The sequence below is a fragment of the Aythya fuligula genome, chromosome 23 (assembly GCF_009819795.1).
Source record: "Aythya fuligula isolate bAytFul2 chromosome 23, bAytFul2.pri, whole genome shotgun sequence".
Classification (NCBI taxonomy): Eukaryota; Metazoa; Chordata; class Aves; order Anseriformes; family Anatidae; genus Aythya; species Aythya fuligula.
The window spans coordinates 4444198-4467553 of NC_045581.1; the positions used below are offsets into that span (position 1 = coordinate 4444198).

General features: G+C 53.1%; 1 protein-coding gene across 3 annotated transcripts in view; it reads left to right on the top strand.

The window, feature by feature from the left end:
- The window catches only part of EPHA10 (EPH receptor A10), a 36342-nt gene extending 30461 nt beyond the window's left edge, over positions 1 to 5881 (top strand). For all 3 annotated transcript variants that reach the window (XM_032202296.1, XM_032202297.1, XM_032202298.1), the window contains 7 exons: positions 370 to 555; positions 2722 to 2783; positions 2900 to 3103; positions 4441 to 4590; positions 4733 to 4911; positions 4993 to 5157; positions 5735 to 5881. In XM_032202296.1, coding sequence (XP_032058187.1) covers positions 370 to 555; positions 2722 to 2783; positions 2900 to 3103; positions 4441 to 4590; positions 4733 to 4911; positions 4993 to 5157; positions 5735 to 5849 — 1061 coding nt within the window. In that variant the 3' untranslated portion in view covers positions 5850 to 5881. The remainder of the gene's footprint in view (positions 1 to 369; positions 556 to 2721; positions 2784 to 2899; positions 3104 to 4440; positions 4591 to 4732; positions 4912 to 4992; positions 5158 to 5734) is intronic.
- Positions 5882 to 23356: the final 17475 nt, after the last annotated feature.

Consider the following 23356-nt stretch of genomic DNA (forward strand, 5'->3'; position numbering starts at 1 on the left):
TTGCCAAGTGAGGAGCAGGATGCTCAGCCTCAGACGCTGCAGAAACGCTCCTGGTGCTGGTGCTTTGTTGCTGTGAAATGCAGAGCTGGTGTTTGCTGAGCTTGGGGGCAGAACGGGCTGGGTCTGGGGAGCATGAACTTGGTGGCTGGGGGTTGATCTTCTTTTCTTGGAAAAAAAAACACAGTATGTGTTTCGAGGCTTCGAGGGAGCCGTAGGAATGGCTTCAGGTAGCTCCTTCTTTCCTGGTCTGGAAGAAAAACATCAGTGTGGCACGAGGGAGAGACATGCAAGCGATGCCAGGGTGACCCTTTGGGAAGGCGAGGGATTTTATGGCGCGGGCGCTGCTTAAAACATCTCTCTGCCGTGCAGGGGAATTCGGTGAGATCTGCAGGGGCTGCCTGAAGCTGCCCAGCAAGCGGGAGCTGCCGGTGGCCATCCAGACCCTGCGGGCCGGGTGCTCGGCGAAGCAGCAGCGCTGCTTCCTGGCCGAGGCGTGCACCATGGGCCAGTTCGACCACGCCAACGTCATCCGGCTGGAGGGGGTCATCACCAGAGGTAAAGGGGGCCTCGTGCCGTGTGGGACGGCTTGGCATGCTGGAGGAGGGCTCCTGTGTAAATTTCCAGGAGAAGTGAAGCAAATCCCACTCCTTTTTTGGGTTGTTACCCTGTTAGTACCTGCTGACAAGCCCTGCCTGCTCCAGTGTGTTGGGAAAGGACGAATGAGCTCTCTCTGTAGGATGTTGTTTGATTTTATTTTATTTTTTAAGTATCTCCAACCTGCTGTTTGCCCTGTCATTTCAGCCTGCTAAATTCCATTTTTCTCTCTCCCTGCTTCAGAGGGCGAGGTTGTGGGGTTGCACAGAGCTGCCCCGCCTGCAGGTATTGCTCTGGGGCGTCCAGCAATGTCAGGGGATGTGCAGTGGCCTTCACACAGGATAATTAAAGCACTTCCACAACAGACACGATGTCGGTGCTGTCTGATGGAGACACGGCATGCAAAATGCTCTAGAGTTTTTCCCACAGGGCGTTTCTGCAGCTTTAATTTCTTTTTTCCCAGCAACTTTCCCATGTGGCAGGAGCGTCTGGGCATGCTGGCAGCCGTGCTGCCAGCACCTTGCTCTCCAAAGAGCCCTGACAGCATGATGCCACTGTCAGCGGGCTCCGGTACTCCATCAGCATGGAAACGGTGCAGTCGTGTGCTTCATGCTCAAAAAATACCCGATGCTGCTGGCAAAGCACAGAAATGAGTGTTGTAACCTCTTGAAGGAGGCGTTTGGCTGACCTGCAGCAGCGGCTGGTGGGTGTACGGTGGGGTGCGCGGCGGGCAGAGTGCTGCTGCGTGGTGCTCGAGGAGATTTTGGGTTGATTTTCCTGGGAGAAGGCAGCAAGGATGCTGACCTGTTTAGGGATCCACTGTGGATTTCAGGCAGTGCGCTGAACCTGCTGCTTCGGAGAGCGATGACCTGCTGCTGCAGGTGCCAAACTGTTGCTCTCTGGAAATCAAGTGTTTCCTCACCTATTAGCTATTTTAGCATGCCGATGATTAATAAAATGCTTACAGCTCGATTAATAAGGCCGGGGAGCGGGACTGGTTTAGCAGCAAAACAGCGCGCTCTTAATAAAAGCAAATTGCAGTGGGATTTTGTCAGTAAAACGGATGAGGCTGCCTGCTCCCGGCCCCCGTGGGAGTGCTCGCTGCACTGTGCTCGGTACTGCTGGTAAATGGATGTTCGTGGAAATCCAAAGGCATGCGAGCACGTGCCTCGAACCAGCTCTTTTATTAGGTAAGGAAGTATTTCTGTCCTGAGTCTGGGGCTGAGCTGGTCACTTTTGTGTAGTTTGGTAAATTAATAACGTATTTTTTCTAATCTCAGCTTATCAAGAGGCGCAGAGTCCCTAAAAGCATCTTGTCCTTCTCTTTGATGAGTCTGTGTATGAGCTGCGGGCTATCTGTGAGCCTGTGTCTGTGTCACGATCTTTGTACCAAGCTTTCCAGAGCAACCGTGGAAATGAGGATGAATTCTCCAGCTAATGAGAATTTCCTATTGGCGACCGTGTTTCCGTTCCTGTTAGCCGGATCTTCGCTTTATCATGCTTAATTAATGCCGGCAGTGCCTGCTCTTTAACTGCAATGTCTCGTGTGCAGGCAGCCTTGCATTTTGCAGCAGGGGAGGTGCTCACCCTTCCACCAAACCTCTGCTCGCACCGTGCTCAGCCCGTTTGGTGATGCTGTGCCAGACCCCTGCTCCTCCCCGAGCCTTGCTGGCAGCACAGTGAGCCTGGCGCGGCTCTCAGGGTCCCATGCTCCTGCTCCCAATAATTCTGGAAGAGAGAACCGTGTCTTTAACGTGGAGCATCTTCCACTGCGAGCTCCTCTGGGGTGAGCTGTAGCAATGCTTCCAGCAGCAGCTGCAGGTTCAGCGGTGCCAAAGCATCGGTGGGGCTCAGCAGCAGGATTTGCCAGTCCCCTCTCACCCATCCCTAGTAGGTGATCGTGTTAAGCTCCTCTGGTTGTTGCCTCAGTGGTGGAGTTTACAATACAGGCTGGATGCATCAAAAATCCCACAAGGAAAATCTGTCAAATACACAACGTTTCTATTTGGAGGGGAGGTTTAAGGTTTAAGGGCTGGGAGGTTTGCTCCGTGTTTCCGTTACCACCGGCACGGAGCTGCCTGCAGCAGGAGGCAGGACTCACGCAGTGCTCCTTGTCTGTCCGTGCAGGGAACACCATGATGATAGTGATGGAGTACATGGGGAACGGAGTGCTGGACTCTTTCCTCAGGGTGAGTGCTGTGGAGCTGGTGGGAACCGCCAGGCTCTGTCACCCGCCGGGCTTCAACAGGCATTGCTCAGCTCTGGCTTTTCCTCCTCTTTATCTGTTTATTTATTTTCTTTGCAGAAACACGAGGGACAGTTCACATCCACCCAGCTCATCACCATGTTGCAGGGGATTGCCTCTGGCATGAAGTACCTGGCAGAGATGGGTTACATCCATAAAAGCCTGGCTGCCCACAAGGTCCTCGTGAACAGCAGCCTGGCGTGCAAAATAACAGGTTTCAGGCAGCCGCAAGAAGACAAGATGGAGACCATCTTCAGCACCATGGTAAGAGGCTTTTCCAAACTCAATTTCCAGTGCTTCCCAAAAGCAAAATGCTGATGGCACACCTGCAGAGATGTCCCCTGGTGTCCGTGCCTGGCCATGGCCAGCATCCCTTGGACTGGCTCCTGGCAGCGCTGGGGAGGCTCGCAGCCTGCTCTGAGCGTTGAGGAAGGATCTGCATCGTAACAGTTTCTTTCCCAACTGGAAATGAATGCATTTATTCGGGGACCTGCCCCACAGCAGTGATCCGTGCATGTGGGGGCGAACCGGAGGCAGTGGCAGAGGGCAGCCTCAGGCTTCGTTATGTCTATTTTATCACTCATAATGAAGTTCATCGTTTTCAATTAAGGACCGAAGTCCTGCTCGCTTCACGCTCACGCCTCATCAGCTCGCCCCGTATCAGCTGAATCTGTTAGCATGTCGCATTAACCAGGCATTAATATTTTAAAAAGCACCGATTCTGCAGTCAGGCCAGCCCTTATTGTTTGCAGGGAGCGTTGCTCCAGGGAGGCAGCAGCTGGTGGGCACGGCCACAGGTTCCCGGTGCTGTGTCCTAGCACCAGGCATGGCCATCCCGAGGAGAGGAGCCTGTTTGCGGGGTTTGCCCCACAATCTGTCGGGAGCTGTGGTTTTCTGTCAGCTCTGAGCAGGCTGATGGCAGAAAGAGTCTTGCGATATGATTTTTTTAGCCTTTATCACAAGCTCCAGGGAGACACCTTAGGGAAAGCATCCCTACCTTGTAGACTCCTTGGCGAAGCACAACCAAGTGCTGAGCATCCCACAGTGCTGCGGCTCACAGCTCGGCTGCTGTGCCCGCAGGGATGAGAGAAACCTTCCCTCGGTGCCAGCGTGGGCACGGAGCAGCCTGCTGGGTGCAGGGAGCCCAAGCTGTGGCTTTGGGGTTGAGGTCTCCCCCCTGTTAATTGCAATTAGCTGCGGTGTCTGTCACTTGCTTTGCCCAGTGCATCTGGAGGGATCTGCAGAGGTGGAGTACAGGATGGCTAATTACAGGAGAGCAAGCTGGGGTGCAGGGACTGTGTGTTTGTGCAGCTCGGAGACGGGTTTTGTTAAATATTAATGTGTAAAATGCCATCAGCTCTTCCCAGAGCCATTCTCTCTCCCATTAATATTTCAGAACTCACATTCCCATGTAGCATACTGTTGCACGACCATTTTAAAGCAAATTGAGGCACAAGTTTTCTCTTAGCATGAAACCCGTGCGTGCTACACAAGCTGTGAAACAGGGAGAGGTTGCACCGAAGGGCCACCACGTGTGTCAGCCTCTCCCTTCTCCTGTCCTATGTGACAACACCATTTCACCCCGTTTTCTGCCCGGCCAGCGTGGGAAGAGCCTGGTGCTGTGGTCAGCCCCCGAAGCCATCCAGTATCACCACTTCAGCCCGGCCAGCGACGTGTGGAGCTTCGGCATCGTCATGTGGGAAGTCATGTCCTACGGCGAGAGACCCTACTGGGACATGTCCCACCAGGATGTGAGTCCCCTGCTGCGTGCCCGATGGTGATATTGCTGTGGCTGGCGGTGAGGAGGGAGGGCCTCCCAGCTGCCAGGTTTGGGTGCAGTCTGTATTTTGGCATCTCAGAGCTGTCCCCTCGCCTTTCTGCCCCGCTCTGCAGGTGATGAAGGCGGTGGAGGACGGCTTTCGCCTGCCGGCCCCGGCGAACTGCCAGCCTCCCCTGCACCAGCTCATGCTCGACTGCTGGCAGAAGGACCGCAGCCAGCGCCCCAAGTTCTCGCACATCCACGACGTCCTCAGCAAGATGGTGCAGAGCCCGCAGCCCCCGCCGTGTGCCAGGTACCCTCTTGTCCCTTTCCCTGCGGGTCCCCGCCACTGTGCGCCGTCCCCGCTCCCCTTCACCGCCCTGTCTGTCCTCAGGTCTCGTGGTGCCGCCGTGCCCCTGGCCGAGCGCTCCTTCGCAGCCTTCCCGGCCTTCAGCTCGGTGGGAGAGTGGCTGGAAGCGATAGAAATGGGCAGGTACCGGGATAACTTCACCGCTGCGGGCTACTGCTACCTGGAGTCCGTGGCCAGGATGACGGCGCAGTAAGTGAGAGGGGCTGGCCACAGCCTGGCGTCGTTGGGTGCAGGGGGGAGCGAGTTGTGCTTTTAAATACCAGCCACGTGGTGCTGAATGAAAGGGCAGGTCTGCCAGAGCACGTCGGCAAGAGCTGCAAAAGAAAGAGAACGTGTCCCAGCAATGGTGTGGGTTGGGCTGCATGTGCTGTGCAACTCAGCTGCTGGGTTTTGGAGCCGATTGAAAGCTGTGCTTTGGGTTTTAACCTGTAATTTCTGGCAGGCACAGAGTCCTACCTGTCCCAGATGGAGAGCAGGGTCAAATCGAGGAGTGATTTGCCAACAGGTGGCTCTGCAAGCAGCACGGGGCCTCCAGCTCCAGCAGCTGGGGTGGGAGCTATTGTGTGCTGCAGGCTTCTGTCACCCCAAGCTCCCTGCCAAGGTCTGTGCTGTTCAGCTGGGACAACAGCTTGGGGATTTCTTACTCCTGCATGTCCGTAGGAGCCCAATGGTCTGAAATCCACACTGCTCTGTCCTGGAGAGCAGTCAGCACAGGACGCCGCAGTTAGGGCTTGTTCCTTGTGGCTGATGACGGTATGTTTTGCAGAGATGTCCTGAGCCTGGGGATCACGCTGGCAGAGCACCAGAAGACCATCCTGAGCGGCATCCAGACCCTGCGGGCCCAGGTGATCCAGATGCACGGCCGGGGCGTGCAGGTGTGACGGAGCACGGAGCACCGGAGTGGGAGGAGGCGCTGGCCACGTGCTGGCCCCAAACCAGACCAAATCTCTGAAACCTCATGGTTTCAGGTGGGATGTAGGAGTCCCTGGGCTGCTGCCCAGCGAGTCATTCCACGTGGCAAGAGGGCAGGGCGGCCCGTCCCCTGTGCCAGGGAAGCCGAGCATCCCTGGGACACCAGGCACGGTGTGCCTGGGCGGCTGTGGTTCTCCCCATCGCTGTTCTGTAAGATGAGTCAAATGTAACGATGCCATTTCACATGGTAATTAGGTCAACAGGGTGGACGGACATTTGTTGTGCACTGTCTCAATCCAGAGCTGACAGCGTTTTCCTATCTAGCATCCTACTGGTGAAATCCATGGGTATTTTTATACAGGCTGACATCTTCTACCAACCCCACCAGGAGCTTTTATTGCTTTTATTTTTAGAGACTGGAGCAGAGCTCACACCCAGCGCCCCGCTTTGGGAAGGTGACTTTGCCCATCTGGCGCGCTGAAAGGAAGCTCTTTCTTTCCCAGCCACATCCCTTCCGCTCCAAGAGTCACCTCGCTGAGTCTTGACACCACTGTTGGTGAACAAAACACAAATGTTCTCCACCGAAGCGCAGAGCAAACGGTGCCGAACATTTCTTGTCCTGGCAAGACAGTTGCAGTGGAGGAAACGGAGGCCACAGCCAGGAGAGGGTGAGCACTGATGCCCTTGGGCTGCCCTGCTGATGCTCTCAGCCTTCAAGCTTTCTGCCTTGCAAAGTCCCGTGGGCAGAGCATCCTGCATCCTTTGCTGGCTTGGTGGGGAAGTGCGGTGGCTCTGACTGCTCTGGGATGCAGCACCAGGAGGGACGCAAGGCAGTAAGGCAGTGGGGAAGGTGTGTCCGTGGTGGCGAGCTGCTGCTTGCTGGGCAGGAGGATGGCTGTAGGAGCCTGGAAAAGAGGGGTCTGCTCACCTTTGGCACTAACCCACACCCCTGTAAGGTTTGCCAGCGACGGCGCTCACTTTGCGGTCCTAATGCTGCACCGAACAGCCAGCCACGGATGCTGGAGAGAGAACAACAGCAGAGAAATACCCACGGCAAGGTGAACGCTGAGAAAGAGGGGCTTCAGGTGGGTGCAGCCAGTGACGGGGGGCGTAGCGGGCACAGCATCGCCACGTGGCCGTGGGCTGAGCCACCTGGGTGAGGCTGGAGCCTGGGGATGAGCATCCCTCCGGGCAGGTTGGCACATCAGCACTTTATTTCGTAGCAGCCCGAGGCTCAGCACCGCGTGCCTCACGCACTGGCAGTTCCCACTGCTACAGGCCTGATCCGTGACGGAAGGCTTAAATTGCATCTGCTTAACGCTACAAGTTTCCTTGAAGTTGGTTAATTAAATGGGTCTTCACAGCCTTGTTCTGGGCTTTGTAGGCCTTTTATTATCATCTGTAAGTATTGCAAGTGAATTATTAATGATGAAAGGCAAAGATTTACAAAGGGAACGAATGCTGTAGAGGAGGATGTTCACGATGCAGTTGGAAATGTGTTTGCATTGGGTTCGGAGGCTATGCAGGTAGCCTGCACCAAAGGGACACAATCTAAATGGCAATTAGCTGAAGGATGCTAATTGTGGGGCCGGCGTCATACTCACCCCACCCAGACAGATGGTTGCATCGTTTCAGGGACCCAGCTTTCGTTCAGTAAAGCCTCATTCCTGGTGGTTTTCTTCGAACCCACACGTGTGCCCCAGGGGAATGCTGTGCCCTCGGAGGCTTCTGGCTTGGCTGCTGCCACTGGCTGAAGGTCAGGAGTGCTCAACACTACAGGATTTCCTTTTTTTCAGCTGTTTCAGCATGACTGCATTGGAGATCAGAGCTAAACTTCACCAACACGTGGTATCAAGAAGGTGCCAGCTGATGTTTACTTCTCATTTTTTCTGCCTTGTGTTGCCATTTCCAGGCAATGTCACAGTGAGCTCCCACCAGCTCTTGGTGCTCTCCTTCTGAAGTTTAAGCAGCATTCCCCAGTGTCACTCGGTCAGTTTTTTATGGAAATAACTTCCCTTTAAGTTTCACTTTTGTCCGGTCCGGGTAGTTGCTCAGCATCCTGCTGTTTCACACCCAGAAGAGTAATAATTGTGAACTGAAACCTTCATTTGGTAGAAATGCCAGATCCCAAGGATCAAGTGCAATTTGTATGCTCGTTATGTTTACATTTTATCTATAGAGAAAGTATATTCTAGTTCTTGAGGCAGGGAGCTGAACCAACCTGATTCCTGATCCTCTCCCCCATCTCCTGCTCTTGTCCCTTTCGTGGGAGCTCCCCAGAGCCTCCTGCAGGCCAGGCTGAGTCCAGGCTGCTGTGCTTGCTCTCTGGGGCTCTGGGCAAAGCCAGGACTCGGTGACAAGGTGACACCATGCCCTCGGTCTGGAAAATGGAGCTGGCTATGAGCGCACAGCCTGCCTGGGGCAGAAGACCTCTCTGTGACATGCAGGAAGGTGCTGAGGGTGCTCTGAGCATCTCGAGCCCAAGGGTAAGGAAGTGAAGGCAGCAAAAAGGAAATTATGGGAATAGTGATGGTTGTCAACAGCTACAGAGACCTCAGAAGAGGTGTCCCAATCACTGTAAATAAACCCTATAATCTGTTGAGGGAGGCTGAGGTGATTCTGAGGACAGCTCCGTGAACCAGCTGGAAGGCAACTGCTGGTAGCAGGATGCTCTTGGGCAAGGTGTTCCTTGTGTTTGTGCAGTGATTGAGGCCGTGCAGGTTTCTCGTGTGCCTGGTGAGGGAGATCAGATGGAGGGAGAGCGTGCACAGCTCCGCAGAGGTGCCCGAGAATAATGAATTCTCAGCAAAAGTTCGAAGAGAGTGTGGTGTTCCCCTTCCAGCAGATTAAATGTTATTCCTTGGGAACGCTCCTGGGCTTTATTTGTCAGTTAAGAGCCTTACAACCAAAGGCAACGTTGACAAAAGTGGCAGACCTGGCAAGCTTGGATGCATTTTCTGCATTCCCTGCAGAGGCAATGTGGGACATTAGGGTGAGGAAGAAGTCCTTGTCCTTGTCCTTCCCCAGCAGCTGAGCCCTGCAGCAAAGCCCTGGGGCCTCTTAATCCATGTGGCTGGGCACTTGTACAGTGCACTCTCTGTGCTAGAGTGCTCCAATTAAAAATGAGACCATTCCTCAATCATTTAAGAGTTCCCCCTGCTGAATTAGGCTCCTGTACTGCATTCTCCAGCACAATCAGAACTGGAAGCGACATTTCTTCATCTGAGTCTCTCTAGCTGGTCCCAAAAGAAATTCCGTGTTTAATTACTTTCCTGATTTACTACAGTGAGGGACTTGGGCTCGATGTTTCAGCGAGCTCTTTTTCTTCCAGACAGCAGCATGCTGTGGCTGGGACCATGCTCTAAGGCGGCAGAAGCGCGGTGTGTTGGCTCTCCTGGCCTCTGCTGGAAGGGAGAGGAGAGCACGTAACCAAAGCGTGCTTCCTAGCCTAGCTGGTGGCAACAGCAAACACCTCTAACCGAGCTCCTCATCAGCCCTGGAACTAATCAGATCAGCAGATTAAGTTATAAATTGTTATTGCGATTTTAAAATTAACTTGTGCCCTCTCAGCACCTCCTCTTTGGGGAAGTATTCAATGCCTGATAATTAAATTAATTAGCAATGCTGTTTTGCAGCTGCTCGACCAAGGGAAATGCCTCAGAACGATTTCAGATTCTTATTCCTGGCTGTGTCTGACACAGGGCAAAGTTCCTTCTGAAGCTGACAAAGGGGTTGAGGTCGCATGTTTGGGTTCCTGCTGTGCTTTTGGAAGAGGTTGCTGGAGCTCGTGTCCTGGACCTGGGGCTAGCCCCCAGGGCATCACGAGGAGCATCAGCCCCATGCAGGTGCACTGAAGGGCTTTGCTCTTTGGGGCTTTGCTCTTTGGGGCTTTGCTTTCCTCAGACCATGGTGTATTTGACCCAATACATTTTGTTCTCCAGCTGCTGCCTCTCCAGCAGCAGTAAGCCACCTGTTTCTGGGCTTTTCTTTGTATTCCTAATGAGGATGTCTCCACTAGATGTTCCTCTTGGCCAGCGAGAAACGGTGCAGTACAGCCTCTCCTGGGGGTCTGGCTCTGCCTGTGCTGGAGGAATTCCTCTTTGGGAATCCTCCCCTTCTGGGCTGGGTCTTGTTTTTCTTGAGGGCAGCAGGACAGGTCCCAGCTGTGCCCCTGGTTGGGAACAATTTTCTGGAGCCTGAATTAGGACAGTGCTGGACACAGCCCCAGGCAGCATCATGAGAGCTGGTGCATGTAACTCCCCCCCCGGCATAAAACCAAAACTGGGGTCACGTTGGTTCATCTCTAGCTGCTTTTTGATATTCATTAACCACATGTTATATACTGTAAATACGTACTTGAGAAGTCAATATATATTTTTATAAGCTTGGAACAAATGTAATATAAGATTGTAAGGGACACTGTGTACATTTCATGATCGAGCTATAGTCAGACATCTCCAGGGAATCACCATTGACTTGGAAGAACAATAATAATAATTATAGATGGTAATAAAGATCTATTGACATTTTGTTAATTTTGTATTTATTGAACTATGTTTGAAGATTGCAATAATGAGATACCTAAATATAACTAAGTAAAAACAACCACTAATTCTGTCCTGGCTTGCATGTGTGGGTTATTTCTGGCATTGCGATGAAAAGCGCCGCTTCAGTGAGGATAGCAGGTATCGGGTAATGAACAGTTGAAGTGGCAGCAAGGTGTGAAATGATGCCTTGTTTTATTAAGTAGCATGTGAGCTAAAACATTGCTCCTTGCTCCTTTTTGCAGTGTGTGCAGGAACAGTGCCGTGGTTGTTTCTTGCTACTGACGTTTCCGTAGGGAAGAAAAAACATTGTTTAACTGGGACAGCTCATGGGTTTTGAGGAGGGAGAGGCCGAGCCCTTGACCAGTGGGGCCAGCTGTGGTCAGGCAGGCAGAAGCCCCTTGTTCCCCCTGGGAGCCCCCAGCCTTGGACGTGATCAGAGCGGAGCTGCTGGCGCCATCCTCACCCTGAGTGCAGGATGCTGCTGAGCAGAGGGAAAACACTGCTGAGCTCCTGTGCTCAAGGCGTGCAATTAATTGTTTAACTGAGTAAACGAAAGCAGGGTATGGCCAGCATGTTAAATGCAGGCGCTGCACAAACAATAATATTTAGAAATAATGCAGCGCGACTCTTTCAGCGGTTCCCGTTTCTTCTCTTTTTTCTTGGGCTGCTTAATGCCAAAGAGCATGTACAAAAGCCTCGTTTCAGTGTGCTGACAACAGTGACAGCTGCTAGGAAAAAGGAACTGAATGGGTGCTTAAAACGGGTGAAGTCTATTTGCCTTCTGTCGATCAATTAATTCAGCCAGTCTTCACTAGGAGCCTGGCCAGGGCTATATTGGCACTATAAAGAAATAATTAGTGCTCTGAAGCAGGGTTATGAATAGTGGATTGCAAGCCCCAGCCAAGCAGAGGTATTTTTTTGCCCAGCCTTACCTGCACTGCTGCCTCTTGTGCCCTGTGGGTGATGTTTTCACCCTTTTTTGTGACCTTACTGGTAAGGACGGGGGCTTGGGCATCCCTGTGCTGCTTGGGGGACACAGGAGGGAACAGGGAGGATGCTGGGGGGAGGGTGAAGGTCTCCATCAATCCCCCCTGGGGCTGGCAGGAGCATGGCAAAAGCCCCTTCCCCTCTCTGCCACCGAGGAAGCAGCGTTCCCCAGCCCTCCCAGGGCAGGCCCACGCTTGAGGAGCTCGCTGCCTTGCTAAAATGGAGGCCGATTTTCCGGCTTCCTGGGTCAAGCGGTTGTGCTGCGCGGTGTCAGCATGTCCCTGCTCCGAGCTGGAAGCTTTATCTTCATAACTTATTGCTCACTGCTCTGCGACTGCCCTGCTGCAGTGATGGATTGCACGGGCTGACATTGAAGCTCCTGCTCCCTTCTCCCCCCCTCCCCATTCTCTGCTGTTGGAGCTGACTGGACTGTGAATATTTTCTGCACAACAGACCTGAGCAAACCTCTCATGATCTAATTTTAGTCCTCTGATACGGAGGTTTGAGGGGGAAATTACAGCCTGGGCTGCAACCGTGCGTATTGTGTAGCCAGCAATGGATGTATCAGCTTCTGACACAAGCAATGGCTTTGAGGGAGGAAACTAGCTCTGGAAAACATCTGGACAATCATGTCACAGCTCTCCAAGGACAGCAGAGTCTGTCACCTTGATGTTTGCCTTTTGTCCCGTCTCCTTTTGGGCATGCCGTTGCCTTCTGCTCCCCTCCATGCACATCTGAGGTCTCTGTGGGTGCCAGCTGTGGCCAGACCAGGAGCAAAAGAGCCTAAGAAAGGGGCAGGTGCCGATGGGGCAAGGGCATACACGGTGCTGGCACAGCTGTAGATTGTTTTGGGGCTCTTGTGTGTGCTGCCTTGCCCTGGGATGAGCCACAGGTGCCGTGGCAGGGGCAAGGACCAGCCCAGCTCTGCCTCTCGTCCTCCATCCTCCCCGCTTTGGGGTGAGCACGGGAAGGGGGAGAGCGATACCCAGGGGACATTAATGGAGCCTGGCTCTGGAGGGAGAGTTACATTTAAATATGAACACCTGATAATTATTGGGAAGACCCGATGCCATCTATCATCATAACCAGTGATCTGTCACCTCAAGTGTGGTGTGAACAGGTGCATTGGCCCTCCTTGGGGTAATGTCCCACCATCCCCATGCCTCTGCCCTCCCCAGGGCATCTCCAGGGAGCCCTGGGGATGGCAGCAGCAGGAACAGAGGCTGCATGGTAGCTTTTGGCATCTCCTGGGAGCGGGGCACGCGTCCTGCGGCTCTTGGGCTTCCATTTAGCAACTGGTGTGTGTGGCGAAGGAAAAGCCCCCAGTGCCTGCCCGCTCCCACCTCTTGCACTCTCTAGCTCCCCCCAAAAGCCTCCCAGTGACCCCCAGGTTCTTCTAGGATGCCCAAGAGGCCTCCAAGGGCACTCGGGGATGTCCCACGAGCCTCCTCTTGTACCCTAGAGGCAAAATAAGGACTCTTCCAGGAATCTCTGGAGGCCTCGCAGTGCTCTCTAGTGCACTCTCACACACACTGCAGGCCTCCTGTTGTCTTCTGCACTCTAGATCCTCCACAGGTCCACCAGGGCCCCCCCAGTGCCCCCCTAGCTCCCCCAGAAAGCCTCCCAGTGACCCCCAGTGTCCTCTAGGATGCCCTAGAGGCCTCCCAGGGCACACCGGGATGCCCTACACACCTCCTCTTGTGTCCTAGAGGCAAAATAAGGACTCGTCCAGGAATCTAGAGGCCTCTGGAGGCCTCGCAGGGCTCTCTAGCACTGAAGATAATGGAGTAACCTGGTGGTCAGCAGAGTCATGATAGGGAAGTTTAGGAGACAGAGTTGTTACGGATGGGTTCACCTATCCAGCTCTGGCTTTTCTCTTCACTTTTTCCCAACAACGTCTGCTCAAAACACTCTGAATAAAACCAGGGGATGCAGGAACATCATTTCAGCACAGAGAAGAGCCTGCAGGGACCTGCACCTTCCCCTCCCCTTGCTGGGGACAGGGATGTGGCCACCCCTGATGGGCACAGCGGTGCCTGTCGGGGGCACATCCAGCAGGAGCAGAGTGCAGAGCTGGGACCCCCAGGGACCCCCAGGCTCGGCCGCACGTCCCTGGGTGCCACCAACCCCCGGTGGCCTCAGCTGCCTCTTCACTTATTCGAGGCTGCTGGCCTCAAAGCCATCTGCCCAGCTGCACGAGATGCCTGGAAGGCACCGGAGCCATTTAATTACACAATTATAAATGTGTTTGGCCTTTTTATCTTGCTGAGGTTGACAAGCACCTTTGGAATCAAACAAAGCAAAGCCCTTATCGCTTGGCACAGGGGCTGCTGCCCTGGGCTGCTGCCCACGACTGACAGGCGTGAACAAAAGCAGAGAAAGGGAGTCAGGGGGTGCGGATCAGTCCTGGAGCTGCCTGCTCTGCCCAGGCTCTGCTGCTGCACGGCTACACCTCGGGGATCAGGGCTGGCCCTTCTCCTGCCTGGGTTTTTGTTGCATTCCAACAACCTGCCACAAAACGAGCCCTGACAGCAGGAGTCCACAGGCTGACAGGAGCTGTGCCCCCAGCATGGCCTTTTCAGCTTTGTGCGGTGTTTGGAAGCAAAATGCACCTGCGGCGGGGCTGGCATGGCTGGCTGGGGATGTGTGTCCTCCCCCAGCTGCTTGCTGCTGGCTGGGAACGGTCCTCTGGTGTCAAAGGGGGAAAGAAAAGGTACAGAGAGGGGGTTTGGGTATTCCTGTGGCAGTGAAGCACCACCACAGTGGGGTGTCTACAGGTCTGGGTGTCCCCAGGTGCACCCCCTGCAGTGCCTGGGAGCACCGCTGCAGCTTTCTCCCCGTGCCGGTGTCAGAGCACTGCTGGAAGGATGCCGGTGGGATGCTGGAGCAAGTAAGCAGCCTTGGCACTCTCAGGAGAAGCAGATGTCCTCTGCTGAGGGACCAGCTGGCACCCCACTGCCACACACGGGGCACCAGCACTGGCACTTTTCTATCACAGCCTCGGGGTGTGTGTGGGGGTCCTGTCCCCAGCGGTGCACGCAGAGCTGCAAGAGGCAGTGAGACAGGAGGGGGCCAGCAGTTGCGTGCACACATCTGCATTGCACCTCATCAACCCTTCATTAGAGGAGAGAAACTCCATGAAGTGCTGGCAGTTGGCACCAGCTGAGCGAAGGCAATCATTAGCCAAGCATCCACGCCGGGCTCGGAGATGTCACCCGGGCACGGCTCTTTGTTAAATCGCTCTTTACAAACAGGCAATTAAAATATTTCCCCACCAGCACTGGGCACAGACGAACAGCGTGGGGCTGCACTGGGGACGTCCCCCTGCGCTGGGCCGAGCACAAAGCCCAGCTCCTCGCAGGGCTCTGCAAACCGAGGGGCAGGATCCAGCCCCCCCTGGCACCCTGGGGTGCTGCGGGTGGCACAGCCTCCCCCCCAAGCCCTGGCAGCAGGGAGCAAGAGGCTCCAGCTCGCGGCACAGCGGGATGGGAGCACAGCTCCCTGCTTTATGTGCAGCCGTAGACATCTCCATTAACTTGCCCAGTATTTAAATTCCATAATGGAACTGAAATAAAGCGGCAGCAGCTTATCCCCGCTAGAGCCCTAGATCATCTGCTACAAAGAGCTGCTTTTGGAGAAACGTTGTGCATTTGGGTAAGAATTTCAAACCAGGCAATTCAGGTTTTTCTTGGGCAATTCAGGTTCTCCTTGCGAGGCTTTTCTCTGCTGTGAAGCCTGTGCTCCCAGGGGGAACACAGCATCTCTTAGCTGGGTGCTGAGCAGGGCGCTCAGGCACAAGGGGCAGCAGCAAGGTTTTTGCCTTTGCTAATGCCAGAAGCAAAGCTCAGGATGGGTCCTCCCGGGCCAAATCAGTGCCAGAGGGAGAGCACCATGAAAGCAGCCCAAGGCAGCGATGCAGGGTGAGGTGCTCATGTGTTTTTGCATCTCCTGCACCCTCTTTGTGGCCGTAGCTGGTGAGATGTCCTTGTCCCTGCTGCATGGGGGTCAGAGGCAGCAGAGATACCAATGACCTGGGACACGTCTTCTGCTTTTGAAAGCAAAAACATAAAGCCAGGGGTCAGGGCAGAGCCGGGAATGTTCATGCGAATGTCCTGCCTCCTGTTGGACTGGTGTCCATCCTCTGCTAGAAAAAACATCGCTGTGGCACCCACGGGATGCCTGGGAAGGGAGGCTGAGATGGGCTGTGTTGAAATTAGGGAGGTGCAGCGGCTGCATGGGAAATTTCCCCTAAAAGCACCCTGCTCCTGGTGTCCCCAACACGCAGGCAACAGATGGGGCAGTACCTCAAGGCAGCCAGAGGAATGGCACTCAGCCGTGGGGGGCTTAGGCTGTTAAATATTTTTAAGTGAATTCTATTAAACAACGGGAGAGGGAGAGATTAATAGGGCAATAAAAATGCTTTTTGTGAGATTTAGGTGCTCTGGGGTGATGGCAATTGGCGTGCCGGATAAATAGCGGTTTGTGACTGTAAATACAAGCTCCTGGGGTAAGAGGTATGTAAATGGGAGCTGTTTTACATCTCTGGGGAGGAACGAGCTCGGGGACCCAGGCTGCTTTCACTGTGGCTGCTTCTGGGCAAAGTTAAATTAAGTGAAGATGTAATGCAGCTTTGCAGGAGAAGCAGAATTATTACAGCGGTTCGTGTGAGACACAGTGACAGGGTTATTCCCTCTCCATCATTTCCTAACCAGGATTCCTGAAGCAATTACTCTGTGCTTGTTTTCTTCAGGGTCATACATCCTGCAGCTCTCCTCCCCAGACGGGAGCTGAACTGGCACCAGGCGTGCAGGAGAGGCTCCGTGGTCACCCCGCAGACATCCCCGTGTCCTTTCCAGCAGCGGTGGGGTTACTGGGGCAGCTGGCTGTGCTGAGCTGGGCAGGAGGACATCTGCATCAGCTCTGCAGCATCTTGGATTTCCTAATCCTTGTTAAGCACAGAGTGGGGTGCACAACGCCTGCAGCTGGGGCAGCTCCCAGCTCCAGCTTGAATTATTTTATAAGGAAGCTTCTGACTGTAACATTTGCCTACAAAAGGCTGAGTTTCCCTGCCTCTCTTAAAATTATTGTCAGCAGAGCATTGTCTTGCCCAAGAAGAGCAGGGTGGCTCTCAGAAGCTGATGCATTGTCTCGCAGCACAAAGCAAAGTGTAAATCTCTGCTTTGTCTTGCAGGGAAATGCGACGTGTAAGGTAGCACATCGCGCCACATCCGAGTGTGACGTGGCGCAATGAATCAAACTGCCAAAAATAAAACTTTCCTCTAGAAATAAACTTGTCACTGTCAATTTAAACTCCTGCCAGAGAATCGTGATTTGATGTGAGTTACTTTTGCCAGCAATTTGCAGGAGTGGGTGGTTTTAATTACTATTTATAACGTGGGTAGGAGTACAGAGAGAGGAAGGTGTCTCTGTCTAAACGTGTGTTAGCTGTACAACAGAAAAACCCACATCCTTGATGCAGCTCCAATATAGCAGAGAGAGAGAGAGCGGAGCACAGTCTTTGCTGAATGATAAAGGGAAGGAACATTTCCTCCCTTGCCATTTGCCCAAACAAGCGGGGAGGTAACAGTGGCATCTCCTGCGAGTACCTCCCGTGAGCATCGTCCCCTGCACAGGGGGTTCTGTGGCCCCGAAGCCCCCAAACCCCAAAGCCTCAGCAGCGGGGGGCCTGCGGCAGGCAGCGGGCAGGGTGCCGGATGGCGGGATTAGGAGGTGGGAGCAGATGGCCCGGCCCTAATCTGCTCCTGCAGAAACCCTGGAATCCTCTTTGTGAAAGTGCAGCAAAACCTGGCAGTCTCTGCTCCTGCTCTGTGCCCATATTGTGCACAAATCAGTGCCTGGGTGATGGGGTAAAGAGGGGGGAAAGGCAGAAAGTGAAGGAATGTGGGGCAGGACCATTGACGCAACAGTGTGAACAACCCCACGTCACCCTTGGAGGCCTCCCGAGCTGCAGGCATGTGGCCAGCTCACGCTCAGCAACCTGGGGAGCTTGAAAAGGGATTTTTACATTTTATTTAATTTCAGTTGAGAGTTGTGATTTACTGAGCCATCAGTTAGTGACGGTGCTGTGGGAACACGACTTATCCCAGGTTACAGCCTTGTCCCCAAGAAGCAGAGGCAGTAACCCCAGCCCTCCTGTAGCAAGGTCCAAGCAGAGGAGGCCCCGTTGGCCAGACCTTCCCCAGCAGCCAGCAGGGACGAGGCCATGGGGAGAGCTGCAGCAGCTCCCCGTGGGTTTTTTACACCATCACGGAGACAAAAAGAGCGAGCGGGATGGATGGGCTGGAGTCAAAATGTTGTCAGGGTTCCCTTGTCAGCAAGGAGCTGGGACTAAGAGGAAATCAGTCAGAGAAAGGCTGAGAACCTAAAATACAAGGCACAGCGAGATGGCACTGCTGCACCTACGGCTAGCTGGCTGGAGGATGGCTGTGGTTCCTCTTTGATTTAGTCTTTCAGAAGGGCGAGAGGAGACTTCAGTTCAGCAGTCTGGGGTATTTTAATGGGGTGGAGGTTATTTAGAGACAAAATCTACACAGTTCTGAAAGGACAGAACTGTTCATGTCCTGTCCGCTGCCACCTCCGCCCTGCTTGTTGCCTTTCGAAGGGCTCGATGCGGGACCTCAACCCTGCCGGGCACCTGCACAGCTGGGAAAAAACAAACAAACAAACAAAAAACAACAACAACAAAAACAGCTTTCCTAAGAGCAAAACTCAGGTGAGAGAAGGCAGAGAAGGGGAACAGGGTGGCAGGGACAGCCTGAGCCCATCCTTGTTGCCGTCCCCATGCTGCCCTCCACGCAGGACAGATGTCATCGGGGACAGCAAGGGACCAGGGTGACAACGCTGGGATCCGAGGCAGAGTGGCGGTGCCTCCGACTCCGTTATCGATTTGAGGAATGCTTCAAACAGATCATTTATTTTCATTAGACTTCTGCCGACGTCTTCATATCAGTGTCCCCTACGTAGGTCGACATCTGTCCTCAGGAATGCTTTAATTGCATTTTCTTCGCTTTACGCAGCTCTTAGCTAATGCATTCTGGCTTCATTAGATTAGACACCTATTGTCCCGAGGATGTTGTCATGTTTTCAAATGGCTTCAATCAGCACCTCCCAGGCACTGGCTATTTCAGGAGATAATAAAACCGAAACCTCATTCAGCCTGGGTGAGTAATGGAGGTGCATTTCCCACCCCCATCCAGCCTGGCTTTAAATTCGGCTGGCTGACATCCCCCTGGATACCGACAGAACACAATTAAGTCTCTTGTCTTGCAGGCATCGTCTGCGTGGTTACACACTGCTTGGGAGGAAGAGCTCTGCAACATTAACTCGGTTTCTAATGATCTTGTCATAGTGAACATCACAGCGAGATTAAATGAAAGAGAGGGGGAACGCTCAAGAGCAAAACTCAGCTCCTCGGATGGCCGGAGCCACGGGCCAGTGCCACTAAGTGTCTGCAGGGAAGTCCTGGCCCCAGGAACCCGACTGCAGGGCTGGGAACACTGTGGGGAAAAGCAAAGGGCAGCAAGGGGAAAACCCATAGATGCAGGGCAGGCAGAGGGCTGCGCCAGGACTTCCAGACCTGCTCAGCTGTTGGTAGAGAAATGCCCATGGCAGCATAAAGGCTCCCCAGGGGAGTTCAGGTGTACCCAAAGGCTTCCCTTGGGGGCACTTTTTGATGGCAGAATGAAGGGAATTTATCACACGACTCCAGGCTGGTGTGCAACTGAAGCATTTATTGAGTATACATTCTTACATAATTCCCCCTTTTTTATTTTCAACCAACCAAATGCTTTCTATAGATTTTTCTGTCAAGCACAGCAGACATTGCAATAAGCAAAGTACAATAAGCAACAGGGTGAAAAATCACAAGCAGATTTACGAGGGTAAAGTAGGGTGCCTACTAGAATCTACAGCAGCCAACAAGCCACTAAGCGCCAGGGACGTTGCTTCGCAGTGATTCTGTGTCTCACTTGCACAACACAATCACACAATCACTCAACGAGGCCTCTTGCACTTCTCTTTCATACCACAGGAAAATAACACTTAAAATAATTTGTCCACGGCTTCAGGAGGTCTACTCCCGCGGTGAGTGGCTGAGAGTGGAGACCCCTCCGAGGAAAAAGCTCGGGGTGCACCTAGGGGACGTCCACCCCACAGTCGATCCCACAGCCAAGCAGAGTGGCTCCTGGCACAAGGAATGATGCTATTATAGTTTTGTATAATTACACCATGGCCTCTATCCTTTGTACCAAGGTTGTCCCATTAGGCATGGATTGCAGAATCTTCTTACAATCTGTGTTAGCGTTTTCAATCGCCAGTTTCGGCATGAGAGCCTCTTTAGCTTCATGATTATCTATTTGCTTGTCCGGCGAATCCCTCAATCTGTCTAGAAATGGCATATAAGGTTCATTGACTCCTTGTATGCTAGTAAAAGAAGGCTGGCTCCTTCCTGCTTTGGCAGTTTCAGCAAGGCTTATAATGCTAGTTGGGGCTGACTGTCGCAAGATGGCATCGTTGAGCCGAGCCTGTAATCGTGGGTCTATTTAGGGCTCCGTCCCCATAAGCTGAGGAAGCCCTGCACCCTAAGAGGGTCGCCTAATGTTCTTTCTAAATTCTGCAGTGCTGCTGTCTCACACAGTTCTCTCCATTTCTGTTCCCATATCAATGTTTGAGTTGGGGTGAGGATCATAGAGGCTATTTGGCGACAATCATACGGAACCAGCAACTGACCTCTCATCACATTTTCTAATAATGATTGGGTGAAAAGCGCATGCCCCTCTTCTCAGTTCTCCGGTTACGGTTTCGTTTAGGATTTTTCAGAAAGAACGAAGACACAGAGTCCAGTTGCATATGGGGTTGCATAAAGGCTCCCCAGGGGAGTTCAGGTGTACCCAAAGGCTTCCATTTGGAGCACTTTTTGGTGGGAGAAAGTGTCACCATACATAAGGGAACAAAGTTTGCAGCTTCTCTGTTTTTCTCTGCTCAGCCCCAAAACAGGCAAAGATTCAGGAAAGGAACCAAGTAAGAAAGAAACACTGGGGACACTGAGCCTGGGGACAGAGGCAGGTGGCTCAGCCACAGTGGGGTCGGTCCCTGCATGCAGCACCAAGACCCCAGATGAGCTTTAATTCATTCCCCTCCAGACCAGCTCAGCCCTGTCTCCTTATCAGAGGCTGTCACAATGCCCACAACCATCCTTTTCACCCCACAGGCTGTAGTTCCACTTCCTACCTACCAAGGGACTCTAAATATATCCCAGACAATTTCCTCTCCTCATTTTTAATAATCTCGTTCAGCCTTAAATTAGTTTTTGAAAATATGTATTGGGGATGATAGGCTTTTTATCACAGCTGATAGACAACATTCATCACACCCGTGTCCTAATCCTCACAACACATGTACCTTCATTACAGCAGCCCCACATCAATTCCACCAACGTTTCATTCATTACGCCTCTATCACTGGGTGTGCATATTCCCCGCGACACCTTCACGTGCCATTTGTCACCCGCCCTGGCTGGTGCTGCAGCAAACCCTGGCTGGACCTAACCAGAAGAGATGGAGAGCAGCCTGGAGAAGAGCTGGGAGTCCTCTCCATGCCCCTCAGCTCAAGGACCCCAGATCCCAGTGGAGATGAGGGTGCCAGCAGAGCCCACTGCATCGCTGCCTCCTCCAGCACAACCAGCCCAGCAAAACCCAGTCCTGCAGGAAACCACTCTGGGAGATAAGGAGCCACGATGCTCTTTTTGGGCCAGAGCTTAGAGCAAGGAGAGGAAGCTACCTCACCAGGAGAATGGTGACAAAGTGGAAAAATCACTTTGATGAGCCCAGGAGCTCAGCAAGTTGCATCGAAATGAGCGGCACAGGGCAGGGGGAAGCTGCGGCATCTGTCGCATCCTGGGAGCACGGAGTTGTCTGCTTGGCAAAAAATAAATCCAGCCAGGCTAGCTGGGAGATACCAAGGACACGGAGACACAGTGCCCTGACTCCCTGTATCACTCGTCTGTGTCCACGCATTGCCCCTATCATTAGGCAGCACATAAAAGAGCTGGAGCAGGATTTACACTCTGCAGCCTACGTGCCGGGAGGTTTATGGCACCGTAAAATGGCTGGGCTCTAAACAAACAAAGCTGAGCACTTCTGCACGGCTCTGTGGTTTTCAAAGCTGTTTTACGATTCTCCTTTAACATGACTGATTTCCTTTTACTGCCCAGGCTGATTAAAAACATCACGAGCAGCTTCGCTGCTGCTTCTCGCTTGGAGAGCTCCTGGAGCAGGGCAGAGATGGATGGCAGGGCTGGGGCCGGCCCTGCAGTTTGCCTTCACGTCCCTTCCCTTCTGCATGTGGCCTTGTCCCCTGCCCCAGTGGTTCTTCACCGAGCATCTTATTGCTGCTGAACTGCAGAGAAAGAGCTTGTCAGCATTGCTTTAAGCCAGGGGTGCCCGGAGCAGGAGCACTCTCCTGCCACAGCCAGCCCGTGGTCACACAGGAGTTAGCCACGAATGGATTATGCCCGCTCCGTCGGGAAGGGAAATACCTCGCAGCTCTGTTGAAACCTCCTCTACGGCCAGAAGAGCATCGCTATTGAATACCCACAGAGAAATATTCAAAAGTAATCTCTGGAGCTGAGAGGAAATTATGACTGTAGCAAATAGTTTCAGCCTCCAAAGAGGAAGAGGATATTGTCTGCAGGAGGTGATTTTGGGAAGCAGGAAAAGCAATGCAGTGGTTCTGCACTAAAATAGTGAAATAGTGTTTCTGCTTCTATTCAAAAGAAAATAGTTATTTATTTATTTATTTATTTATTTTTAGGGCAACAACAGATACAAAGAGCAGAAACTGGCTGTGGCATCAAGCCAGAAAAGGAGGTGAGAAGGTAAAGCCAGGTCATTAGCAAATGGAGGTAGAGGAGAAAAGCTGAGCCGAGACCTTCCCCGCAGCCTGCAAGCCCCCGCCCGCACCAATTACTTAATGAAATCCTCAGCTCGTGCCTGCACGGCACCAACCATGGTGCCCCTGCCCTTCCCAGGGCTCCGGTGCTCGGCACGGAGCAAATTTCTACAGCAGCCACTTAATAGGAAATATTACAGCAGGTAAGGTGGGGAGCATGGTGCAGAGCAGATGGCAAATGCCAGATGGGTGAGAGCGAAGGAGGGAGGTGTCAGGATGTGGAGCGAGCTGTAGGCTCTGATAAGCCCAGCTCCCATCAATTGGCAATTAACTTGGGCTATTAGCATCAAACTTTGCCTCTGAAGTTTCCTCCCCTCCTCCTTGTTTCCAGGTGAGATAGGTATTGGGTGAGAAAGTGAACCCGGAATTGATTCGCAGCGAGGTGCCTTGTTCCTCAAACACACACACACGAAAAAAACCTGCCAGGAGTCTTATTTGCCAAAAAGAATGGGATTACTCTCCGTCAGCACTGTCCCAAGGGAAAAGGAAATTGGTTCTACCTTGCAAGGACTTTTATTTATAGTGAGCAAGCAGAGCCCTGGCGCTGTTTTATACCATGCTGGCATGGGATGGGGACGCGTCCTTCCAGGGGCAGGAGGTGGCACCAGCAGGAGCATCCTCTGTCCTCCATCCTCGACCCTCCTCGCTGCCTCCTGCCATTGTCCAGGGCTGCACAAACATGGGATGGAGCAGCCCCATGCTGGCTGCTGCTGGGTTCCCGTTAATCACCCTATTTCCTAACCACACCGTTTAACAGCTGTGATTACCACACAGCAGAGCCCCTCTTGCTGCTTCCCAGCATTAATCCCATCAGACGAGCTGGTTGCTGCTGGAGAGGGACCCCTGGGACTGGCAGCACTGCCCTGCACGGGCTGAGCTGCCTCTGCCTAATGGACCAAGCCAATCTGCGTGCTGGGAAATGACGTTTATCTACTCCAAATAAAATTTACGGCTTCGGTCTGAGCTCCTGAGCT